The 12,088-nt window shown below is 46.3% G+C and overlaps 1 protein-coding gene and 1 long non-coding RNA gene across 2 annotated transcripts in view; one reads left to right on the top strand and one right to left on the bottom strand.

Annotated features, from left to right (window-relative positions):
- The window catches only part of SLC35F4 (solute carrier family 35 member F4), a 344,601-nt gene that overhangs the window by 246,971 nt on the left and 85,542 nt on the right, over positions 1 to 12,088 (bottom strand). Inside the window, exon 1 of the mRNA XM_002718268.6 lies at positions 1,899 to 2,580. Coding sequence (XP_002718314.3) covers positions 1,899 to 2,001 — 103 coding nt within the window. The 5' untranslated portion in view covers positions 2,002 to 2,580. Of the gene's footprint in view, positions 1 to 1,898 lie in introns of the transcript that reaches the window.
- On the top strand, positions 959 to 10,991 carry LOC138844607 (uncharacterized). The gene is made up of 3 exons (XR_011380691.2): positions 959 to 1,437; positions 6,531 to 6,619; positions 10,808 to 10,991. It is a non-coding gene; the product is annotated as an uncharacterized LOC138844607 (long non-coding RNA).

Raw genomic sequence — 12,088 nt, 5'->3', positions numbered from 1 at the left:
TTGAACTCTGGCCTGAAGTTAGGTAAGTGCCCATCACAACCAACTGTGCCAAATGCAGCTTCACCCCTTTTACCTTCCAGCTAGAGCCTTGGTCAAGGTTGGTTTCTTCTTCTTTTATTTGTCTTATTATTGTATTGCAAATGGAACATGTGCAGCTATTTGAACAAGTACAAAAATTTGATATGGACATGTCCTTATCTAAAATGTCACTTTTCCACTATTCTTTTTGGTTTGTTCTTTATTAACCACAGTTCTATTGTCATAAAAATTATAATAATAAAGTACCCTGAATCTTGTAATTTCACAGACAGCTTCTACATTCTCTAAGCAACCAAAATCCCATGGTTCCTAATTAAAATAGTCAAAGGTGAAATTCAAGTAATTTCAACAAGGTGGAGTACTGCCTTCACTGAAATTTCTAAGTTAAAAAAAGAAATCTTTCACCAATAGGAAAAAAAGAAAGACATTTTTGAGTCTACAGCAGATTTCAAAGACCATTCCACAGTGTGTTATTTTCCTTCCAGAAAATTCTAGCACTATATAATTACTTTTGTATGGAAAAGGAATAATGTAAGCCTCTAAAATGCTAAAAACAGCGAGACAGAAACCATCCAAATCATATGGCCTTTCCTAAAACCAAATGAGATATTAAAGTAGAAAATATCTGTATGAGAGCAGCCCAAGGAACAAAGCTCCTGAAATATTATTCAACAGAGAGAAAGCACAGCTGGGGAGAAAGTTATAGTAAAATAATGTTTTTTCATGGGTACGTCAGGATTTGTGTAAGTCCCCCCTACTTCGCAGAAACTGTAACATTGATTGCACACCAAAATGCCACAGAAAAATACCAATCAGAAATGCATCCAGGCATCTGGTTAAAAATAACAGCAAAAACATCAATTAAGCTCCAACTATTATGACAGAAATGCACTGATAAAGAAAAAAAAATCCCACCTGCATGGAAATTAAACCGCAGCTATTTCCCCAATTCGGGGCGTGGGGGGTGGGGCACGAGCTCCATTCCCGTTGCTGACAGAACTAATCCCAGCAAACAGAGCTGGTGGGCTTGTGCTGGGGGCAGGGGACCAGAGCCCAGCGCACCTCGGCGCCCTCCCGCAAAACTGCTCTGGAGACCTGGAAGGACCCGCGCCGCTTGGCCTCGCAGAGGCGGAAGAAAGCTGGGACAGAACCGAGCCGAACTGCCTCCTAGGGCTCAGTGGCCCCGTCGCGCCGCCCCCTGCCACCCGCCTCCCACCTTCCCCAACCCCCAACCCCGTCCTTTGCATGGGCGTCTGGCTCCTTGCTCTGGGACTGCCCAAGGTGGAGAGCCTGCCTGAAGCAATTTGAAAGGAGGGATCCACGCGCTAGCCACGTCTCAGCAGCCCCGAGGGAACAACCAAGTGACCCCCGCCACCCCCCACCGCCGGCCAGCACCAGGTGGGCGGCCCCCGCGAGTCAGCCCCTTGCCGGAGCTTCTGCAGCCCGTGCCCCCAGGGCGCAGCCTGGCGCCCAGTAGGGGCTTTCGGGGAGTGCAGTCCCTGGGGTTGACTTTCCGCTAAGGGAACAGCCATGTTAGTCTCCTCCGGCATAAATCAGCCGAGGTTGAGCCGCCGACGGCCGTCAGGAGCGCCCGCCGGGTTCCCCCTGCGCCTCCGCTCCTGGGGTTGCGACTGTTTCCAAACTCCTGGGCGCGACCGGCCGGGCCACCTTGCTCTCTCCCGCTTCAGCACCGAGGACAGCGAACGTGGTTTCTGTCCCTTGAGGTCCCTGCGGTCAGTCGCGCAGGGCACTGACAGCGAGGGCAGGGCTGCAGGTGTCCGGACAACGCGCCCCCCCGCATCCCCGCGGCGACCCTTGCGCGCCCACCTCCCTTCCATCCACGCCCCGCGGCGCCTTACTTTTCTGGCTGGAGTAACCCGGGTAATAGCCATAGTAGCCGGTGATCCGCAGGATCCGGTCCTCGATGGTGGCCACCCCGTTGGGGGCCGCCTTGACGTCCATAGAGAGCGCGGGGCGGCGGCCGCGGTCACGGAGGGGCGGCGAGCGCAGCGCGGGGCCCGGGAGCTGCTGCAGGTGCCGCCGCCGCCGCCGCTGGTGCTGAGGTTGCAGCTCGTGCTCCCGCGCCCCGGCTCTGACTCCACCGCCCGGCGCAGCACGGGCGCCGCATCACAGCGGCAGCGGCGGCGGAGCGGCCCCCACTCGGGCCGGCCTCTCGTCAGCCTGGCAGCTCTCCCACCCGCCGCCCCGCGCACTGCTGTCCGAACAGCGCCCCCTCACCTCCCGTGCCCACTGTGGCCAGGGACGGGTGTGGGCGCCCCACCTGGCCGACACTCTCCGCATTTAACCCTGTGCGCCCCTGCCCCAAAGTGTGCACACAGCGACCAACCCCACCAGGGGGGAGGGATGTCTGGCCCAGGGGCAGGAGAGGAAATGACAAGGTGCGATGGTGGCCTGGGACTCTGGGAGGAAGGCTGGGGTCGGCGAAATCCGGGTGGGACTCAGGGATGTGAATGCGAGGGCTGCACGCTGTGGAGACGGTTCTTGGGGCACCCCGCGGCTGGGTCCGCGCCTGGCATCTGCACCGCGTTGGCCTGCTGATCTGCGAGCGCTCTGGGGGCGATAACCAATTTTTGCAACTTGCCTAGAAGATCTGGAGTCTTTTGTTAGGAAATGAATTGGAGGGGTGGGGGGAGGATGAGTCCCCAGCAGGTGGTATATGACGCGGTTATGCAGGCTGTGTGGACACAAAGACTTTAAGAGTTCAAGCGCTGGGTCTGATGGTCCACGCGGACGCCCCCTTCACCCAGGGACAGCTTCAAAGGCCCGGGGGAATGCAGCTGCACACAGCGTGTTTATTTTGCCGATTCCAAGCGCTCTGAGGAGTAATTGCTTTCTCCTTTATTGTCAAGAGCATCAGCCCTTCAAACTGCAATTGTCTGGACAGGTGAAAGCTGCAGCCACAGTCCAGAGGCTTCCCCTGTGAGCAGCCCGGCCTGGAAGCCGAGCGGTCAGAGCGGACACCCAGCCCTCGGCTGGCCTCTGCCTTCGTGACTGTATTAAGGGTCCCAGAGCAGGGGAGATGCTTCCTCTACTTGTAGTTTGCAGTCACAGCCTCTTGAAAAAAAAAGGATAATAAAACTCTTCCAGGCTTCATCTGGGAAATGAGAAAGCATGCGTGCTGAGTGATGGGGGGTGCGGGGGTCATCTCACCAGCTTGGAGGTCATTGTGCCCACCTTCCATACAGAGCTGGTCCACGGCATCCCTACCAGCTTTCACCTTCTAAAAACTGATGGAAAAGACGACGACTCCAGGGCCCCTACCCCACCATTCTGCATGTCAAACTCTTTTAACAGCGTTGAGATAGGTTTAAGCATATGAAATTTCACAGTGTGGTGAGGGATTTCATCCAGGCACAAATCCTAGCCCTGAGAGTGTCCTCCCACACCTGCTTTCTGCAACAAGAAAGGCAGAAGTGAGGAAGGAACTAAAAAGCCAAAAGGAACTGAAAGAAAAGCACAATGCTAATGCAAAGGGCGGGGGGAGGTAAATACTTAAGGCAAAAATGAAAGGATTATGCCTTTGTACCCCCACCAGCCCTAAGTAATTTCTTGCACATTTTCATTAGTTTTATTATTTCATTGCATGCTGGCAAATGTTGCTTGCATTCATTTGAAATGTCCCTTTTACCTAATGTTTCTATAAAACATAAATGTGCCTGTATTACATCTATTATGTCTTTAATAACATCCATCATAATCCATGGCACATTAATATATGCATTCAATGAGAGAGGAATTAGGAAACAATTCAAGCAAAAGCCTTCAACTGCAACAGGAATAGGAATATATGTTTGTAAGTAGTTTTGTCCCATGCATGTTTGTGACTCATCTTGCTAAATTCTAAAATTCTAAGTTACACCTTTTGTGCAAGTTGTTACCTTCTTTACAGTTTTACTTTGTGTTCAGAAACTTCCAGAGAAGTAGGCAGAAATGTGTTTATCTGACCATTCATAAACAAATTCATTAAAAATTTAAATAACATAAGCATTATACCCACAAGAATCTAAGTTTTCCTATGATATGCATGGGTGTGTGTGTGTGTGTGTGTGTGTGTGTGTGTGTATGTTCTGAGACTGACCCGGAAATAAAATTTTAAATAGCAGAGCATGGACAAATATCTTTGAAATCATCTGTAATCAAGTATCTGAAACAGTGAATGCAAGCAGCTGCTGTATTCTAAGACAGTTTTTTTTGGAGGGAACTGAAATCCTACAATGATAAACTGATCAAAAGCAACAGGTAGCTTTCTGCTAGTGACAAACACCCTTTGGCATATATGATGAAGTTTTTTAACCTTTCATATGTCATTTTAGAAATGATCATAATTATCTTGAGAGGAAGAGAATTTTTAAAACATTTTTATATAATACGTGCTCACTCTACCCATTTTGAAAACACAAATACAAAAATTCTAATTGATAACATATGAACTACAGGACGCCTCAAATCTATTCTGAAAGAAGGAGAAGAGGCTTTAATTTAACAAGTGAAGATGGAAGGTGGTTTTCAAATTCACAAAATGGTTCGTCATGGTGGTTCTTCACATAGCCAAGTTCCCTGGTAACTGTAACTCAGAATTTAATTTACAAGCATTTGGCTTGTGTGCAACTTCTCCAGAATATTTCTAATATATTAAGTGCAAGGCATCTGTGATTCCAAGTGAGTTTTGATATCTGTGCCACATTTATTTTGACCACCTGATAAAGTCAGATTAGCTATTTATATTAATTGAGCATATTAAATCTAGCTGTTGTAAAATCCCACCCAATCATTTATAAAATCGTTCATATAATCTTCATCCATAGCCCTGTGTGTGGTGCTAAAATAACTATAATAAGTGATAACATAGAAACTAAATGTGATCACTGGATATAAACTCTATGCAAAGATATGTACACAGTCATAAGATGTCTAAACACCTCATCAGCCTTCATATTTTGGAAAGGTTGGTAAAACAAAACACACAGATTCTTGTCTTCCTTATTCAGATGAACAGCTGGGCCTCAGAAAATCTGAGTTTAACTTCCCATGGCAGGAACAGTCACTTAATCATTCCAATTGCCTATTAAGAGTTACAAATGAAAGAAGAGAAAGTCTTTTTAACTCCACCCCCAACTTCCTTGGGCTAAGAATAAACTGGCTGTTTGGAGAACCAGGAAGGCTTAAGGTTTATACTCAAGGGCCAGTGTTACCTTGTCCAGTCATCAGAGCTGTTTGCAAAGAGCAGATCTCAAATAGTTCCCATAATGTTAATATTTAAAAGCAATGAACTTCTAGTCAGCCAGGTGATGAGAAACAGCAACTGGGAAGACTTCATTTTCAGGAAAGCTGTTTTAACTGTCTAGTCACCAGCAGCCCCGTTTGGAATGCTGACACAGCCTTTCTTTCCGGTGGTAGGCATGAGTAGCTTCCCCTCCAGGTGGAAGGGGTTGGGGACGCAGCCTGCCAGGTGCCTGTCAAGGAAGTCAGGGCTGAGTCCACCCTTCACTGACTTCAGGTACAGGCTCACTTGTAGGACTGATTTTATTATTATTTTTTTTTTTTTGACAGGCAGAGTGGACAGTGAGAGAGAGAGAAAGAGACAAAGGTCTTCCTTTGCCGTTGGTTCACCCTCCAATGGCTGCCGCAGCCAGCGCACTGTGGCAGGCGCACCGTGCTGATCCGATGGCGGGAGCCAGGTGCTTCTCCTGGTCTCCCATGGGGTGCAGGGCACAAGCACTTGGGCCATCCTCCACTGCACTCCCTGGCCACAGCAGAGAGCTGGCCTGGAAGAGGGGCAACCGGGACAGAATCCGGCACCCTGACCAGGACTAGAACCCGGGGTGCCGGAGCCGCAAGGTGGAGGATTAGCCTAGTGAGCCGCGGCGCCGGCTGGACTGATTTTAAGACTCATCTCTTGTGGCCTAGTGTGGGTAAAGCCACAGCCTGTGGCGCCAACATCCCATATGGGCACTGGTTCAAGTCCTGGCTGTTTTTTTTTTTTTAAGTCCTGGCTGTTCTACTCCCAATTCATCTCCCTGCTAATGTGGCTGGGAAAGCAGTGGAGGATGGCCCAAGTGCTTGGGACCCTGTATGGATGTGGGAGACCCAGAAGAAGCTCCTGGCTTTGGACCAGCGGAGCTCCAGCCATTGTGGCCATTTAGGGAGTGAATCAATGGATGGAAGATTCTCTCTCTCTCTCTCTCTCTCTCTCTCTCTCTCGCTCCCCCCCCCCCCGCCTCTCTCCCTATAACTCTGTCTTCCAAATAAATAAATAAATAAATCTTTCTTAAAAAAAACTCACTCCCTTAGAAAAGCATTGAGCTTCTTTGGAGAAAATCTTACTTTCAACAAATTTACTCAAAATTAGAATTTGTCTATGCCTCTCTTGCTCTCTCGCTCTCTCTCTTGCTCTGTGTGTTTGTGTGTCTTTCTCTCTGTTTCTCTCTCTCCCTAACTCCCTCTTTCTTTCTCTCTCCCTCTCCAAGCAGAGCAACACAATGGTTGAGAGCAAAGGCTCTGGAGCCAGACTGCCAGAGACCATACATGACCTCACCATTTCCAAGCTGTGTGACCTTGGGTAAGTCTCTCGAACTCACTGTAACTTCATGTCCTCATCTTTAGAGTAGGAATATTATACCTAATTTTACTTCCTTCAAAAGCTGTTGTGAAGATTAAGTTTATATTCATAAAGAGCTTATACCAATGACAGAAACAGAGTAAGCATCACAAATCTTAGCTACTTTATTTTGTCCCATGTATATATACAACCCCGCAAACGTTAGTCTCCTCCTCTGGGCTCATGATCTCCATTTCATAGTATCACTGCAATGTTAAGTGAGATAATGTGGGGCCGGCGCCGTGGTTCACTTGGTTAATCCTCCGTCTGCGGTGCTGGCATCCCATATGAGCTCCGGGTTCTAGTCCCAGTTGCTCCTCTTCCAATCCAGCTCTCTGCTGTGGTCCGGGAGGGCAGTAGAGGATGGCCCAAGTCCTTAGGCGCCTGTACCCGCATGAGAGACCAGGAGGAAGCACCTGGCTCCTGGCTTCGGATCTCCATAGCTCCAGCCATAGCGGCCATTTGGGGAGTGAACCAACGGAAGGAAGACCTTTCCTTTCTGTCTCTCTCTCTCTCACTGTCTGTAACTCTACCTGTCAAATAAATAAATAAAAATCTTTTTTTAAAAAAGTGAGATAATGTAACACTATCACACCAAGGCCCAGCACGTGGTAGGTGCCCCATAAATATCAACTTCCTTCTTCCAACCCATCCTTGCCCAATCCACTATTTATTATTAAAGTTAATTCACAGTGGAACACAACACATACACAGTCATCACGTGTGGCAGTTCCGTGTGCAAACTGAGTAGGGGAGCTTCAGAACAAAGGGCTCTGCAGAGAGAGGAGCTATTTATGGTCGGCAGCTCTTCCAAAGGTGAGGAGGCAGGAGAGCAGCGATGGTGTGCACAGACTGCGAAGGAGACAGAGCCTGGCTCAGAGGGGGGCACTCACATCCAGCTTGGGGACAGTCCTAGGGAAGTGGAATGGCCCCAGAGGGAACACAGCGGGATGCCCCTTGGGAGGCTGAGCCATGAACCTCAGCAAAGATTCTGGTGTCTCCCAGCTTGTCCAGAGCACCAGAGCCACAAGCCCCAGAGGGGCCATATGTGGGCTTGATGGATGTACCTCTCAGCAGTGTCCAGCAGAGTGAAGAGCGCAGCGTCTCCTCTGATTCACAGCCCTGCAGTGTGGAGCCCCATCAATACTGAGGTTGCAAGTCCCACTATTTTTACGGGAACAAGGACTTGGAGTAAAATTTATAGTGATTTAATGCAAGTAAAGATTTTTTTAAATCGTTTTGAACAGCTGTGTTGGTGGTTATATATTCAAACATGCTACATATTCATTTTACAAATAAGCACTTCTGTAATTTAAATGTCTAAAAATTCTATGCATGCCACAACCTCAACATATTATGTATCACACATGGCTTTCTGTAGCATTAATTGCTAAAAATGCCAAATCCGCTGCAGTATCATTGGCTCTATTTGCCAGATATTCACTGTTCTCTCTTAGTTCAGTCAAACCACAAGGTTGCATTTCCTGCCCCCTTGTGGCTATAGGGGGCCGTGATTGATTCTGGTTGTGAACAAAAGAGGAAAATTATCCCAGGCAGATGAACACTAAACACTCTCAGCCTTGAGCACTCTGGCATCATCACCATCAACATTCAAGATGACCTGGACATATAAAAAGTGAAGTTAATAAGCACTACTTTTAATTTTCCAATCTTATTCTCATTGCACTTTGTTTTCCAAAGACATGGTCTGTGTGTTTAAGCACCTTCAGTTCCTGAAGCAATTCACCAATAAACTGTATAGAAGACAATGTTACAAAAATTATGATTAGAACAGAAAATCAGAGAGAATAGAAAGCTTTTTTTAACTTTTATTTAATGAATATAAATTTCCAAAGTACAGCTTATGGACTACAATGGCTTCCCCCCTCCTCATAATTTCCCTCCCACCCACAACCCTCCCCTCTCCTGCTCCCTTTCCCCTTCTATTCACATCAAGATTCATTTTTCAATTATCTTTATATACAGAAGATCAATTTAGCATATATTAAGTAAAGATTTCAACAGTTTGCACCCACACAGAACACAAAGTGAAAAATACTGTTTGAGTACTAGTTATAGCATTAAATCACAATGTACAGCACATTTTGGACAGAGATCCTACATGAGGAGTAAGTGCACAGTGACTCTTGTTGTTGACTTAACAAATTGACACTCTTGTTTATGGCCTCAGTAATCTCCCTAGGCTCTTGTCATGAGTTGCCAAGGCTATGGAGGCCTTTTGAGTTCACCAACTCTGATCCTATTTAGACAAGGTCATAGTCAAAGTGGAAGTTCTCTCCTCCCTTCAGAGAAAGGTACCTCCTTCTTTGATGACCTGTTCTTTCCACTGGATTCTCACTCGCAGAGATCTTTCATATATGTGTGTTTTTTTTTTTTTTTTTTTTGCCAGAGTGTCTTGGCTTTCCATGCCTAAAATACTCTCACGGGCTCTTCAGCCAGATCTGAATGCCTTCAGGGCTGATTCTGAGGCCAGAGTGCAGTTTAGGACATCTGCCAGAGAATAGAAACCTTGAAACTCATTAGGATGTGTAAGTCAGAAAGTCTAGAATATAAAATAATATTCAATATGTCCACATGTTGAATGATAACTATTATATTGCCAAAAGAAATTTCAGGAATGATTTTGCCTCTAATTTCAAAAACTAATAATTCACAGGAAATATGTTCACAAGGTTTTATTTTGTGATGATTTTCAGTATCCAGAAAACTTGTCCTTTCAATATCCTGAGATAAACACAAAGATGCCGAAGTGGACATTTGCCTGCTTGCTCGGTTTCTTCTTTTACTACACAGCTGATGCTGGAATAGACTCCTCAATTAACAGAACTGCATCACCCCCGAGGGAGAAGAGGAAAATGTTGGCTAGAATGCCTTTTATGCTCCCATTCACTTTCTCCTGCCTCACCTTCACAGTGCCCAGCTCAGCATGGACACCTGCCAACATCACACAAACACAACCTGATGGTACCGCATCTCATACCAGTGCCACGCACCTCTGGCCTCCTGCCCCAGGGCTTCCCTATTGATGCTGGACATGAAAGTGCAGCTGCATGGCTCAAGTACATGCAACCTGAAATCGTCATGGGCAGATACAACATTGGAAAATCTATGATAATGGGAGACGGGAATGTGAATTCCCCTCCATTCTACTCTGAATGGATGACCCTGAGACACTACCACTTATGCAGGCTCTTGCCCACAAGATGGAGCAGTCAGGCAGATTGGTTAGTCTTAATGCAAAATTATGATCATCCTAGTAACATGCTTTTCTAGACACACACACACACACACACACACACGTACACATACTCATACCTCTGCCTCGGGCTCTACTTTTTGGAAAAACCCAGCTTAAGATCTGGTCCCAACTCAGTCACTAGCACATATTCTAACTCCACCAATCATATCATGTGGCCCAAATTTTGAATTGGAAAGTAAATGGAGAAATCATGGACTGTGTTGGCAGTACATAGTGGCAGCTGAGGCACTGGTTGTAGCCACAGTGTTCGGTGTTCATGTCATTGGTATGGACTATGCAAACATCGAGCTGAATATTTCCATTGTCAAATAATGGGTTTGATTTTTCCCTGTTATCCATAAATCCATGGTAGAACTTGGAATGACACCAAGGCTATCCCGTGGCTTTATCCCAGGGAGGGTCAATCACATTGTAGTTCACCCAAGTTGATCTCTTGAGTTGTTCCACAAGGAAACCAAAGTCCTCTCGTGAATGTCAAAGGGCAAAGAAGTCTCAGGTACGATTTAAATCCATTAGTTCTACATTGCTTTGACTGCTGGGTTACTCACTACAGCATTATCAACAATAATGAAATAATGGAATCCATTCAAATGTCCAAGAAGCAGGAAAATACTTCTATCAACTGCAGAGTATCCATTGCAGAGAATAGTCTATATGTATTTAAATTATGATTATGATTATATATTTAAATTATGTATTTGTATATGCATTATTACGTATTTAAATTATGATTTTGAAGACTACAGACCAATGATAAAAGTCCTGTAAAGGGGCCAGCGCCATGGTGCAGTAGGTTAATCCTCCGCCTGTGGCGCCGGCATCCCATATGGGTGCCGGTTCTAGTCTCAGTTTATCCTCTCCCAATCCAGCTCTCTGCTATGGCCTGGGAAAGCAGTAGAAGATGGCCCAAGTGCTTGGACCCCTGCACTCATGTGGGAGACCCAGAAGAAGCTCCTGGCTCCTGGCTTCAGATTGGCACAGCTCCGGCAGCTGCAGCCATTTGGGGAGTGAACCAACGGAGGGAAGACCTTTCTCTCTGTCTCTTCCTCTCACTGTCTGTAACTCTACCTCTCAAATAAAATAAAATCTTTTTTAAAAATCCTGTATTATAATATGAAGTCGTGAAAAACCAGTTCCAGGTTGTATGTGGATAGTCACTAACATCAAGATAAATGCACATGTGTGACAAACCATAAAGCCCTCCTTTCCCCAGCTCTTTATATTCTGGCATGACTGCTTTTATGTGCAGTGAGTCAAAGTGTGCCACCCGTCTGCACCCTAACCCCCTCCATAATTGCTATCATCTCTTTTTCCAGTGGTAAGGTCTCATTAAAGATCTCTAACTCTTCTGTCACTCCATGTTCTCATCAGTAAATAAACAGCGCTCCATTGCAGTGAGCAGATAAAGTTTTTCAAAATCTCAAAGTAGTTATAAAATCTTTAGCTAATAAAGTGCTCTAGGAACATAGTTGTGTGGCCATAAGCATTACCTGCTTCTGTGATGGAGAACAAAATAATAAAGAACATCCTGGCTTGGATCTGACCAGATACTCAACCTTCAGGTATTTCTAGAGAAATTTCTGCTTGGAGAAGCCCTCCCCATCCCTGTTCCTAAGAAAGCCAGGTATCTGTTCCAACAGAGCTCTTCCCCGACCTGGTGTGGTCTTTTCCATGCTGCATGCTCTTCTACTCAAAGGTTGGGACTGCATTTTATTCACAACTGGATGACCAGTGCCTCTCAGAGTACCTAGCACAGGCCAGGCAACCAAAATACCTTAAGGACTGGGAAAAAATCACTGAAATAAGCAGAAGCCTCCATCAGAAGCCTGGAACCCCTTCCTCAAAGGGGGAACAAGGCATGGATACTAGGGATAGGTCAGCTTATCTCAGGACCAGAAATTTTGTACAAAATTGACAAGTGAGGAAGTTGAGGGCAAACAGCCTCAAGGCCTCAGCAGATCGTTGGTGAGACTGAGAGCCCTTCTCATGCTCAGTGAACCAGCATTTCCCTGCACCAAGTAACGCCACCCTTTCCTACATGGCTTCATGACTGCTTCTGGTACACAATCAGATCAAATCTACCTGTAACCCCATCCCACCTCCTCCCAACCCTTCCCAATCAAAACACTTGCTTCTCTTCTTCTTTATAG

This window comes from Oryctolagus cuniculus, chromosome 12 (assembly GCF_051225735.1).
Source record: "Oryctolagus cuniculus isolate XC-2025 breed Fujian yellow rabbit chromosome 12, ASM5122573v1, whole genome shotgun sequence".
In the NCBI taxonomy this organism is placed as follows: domain Eukaryota; kingdom Metazoa; phylum Chordata; class Mammalia; order Lagomorpha; family Leporidae; genus Oryctolagus; species Oryctolagus cuniculus.
The sequence above is the reverse complement of the archived record's forward strand: the minus strand, read 5'-3'. Positions and strand labels throughout refer to the sequence as shown.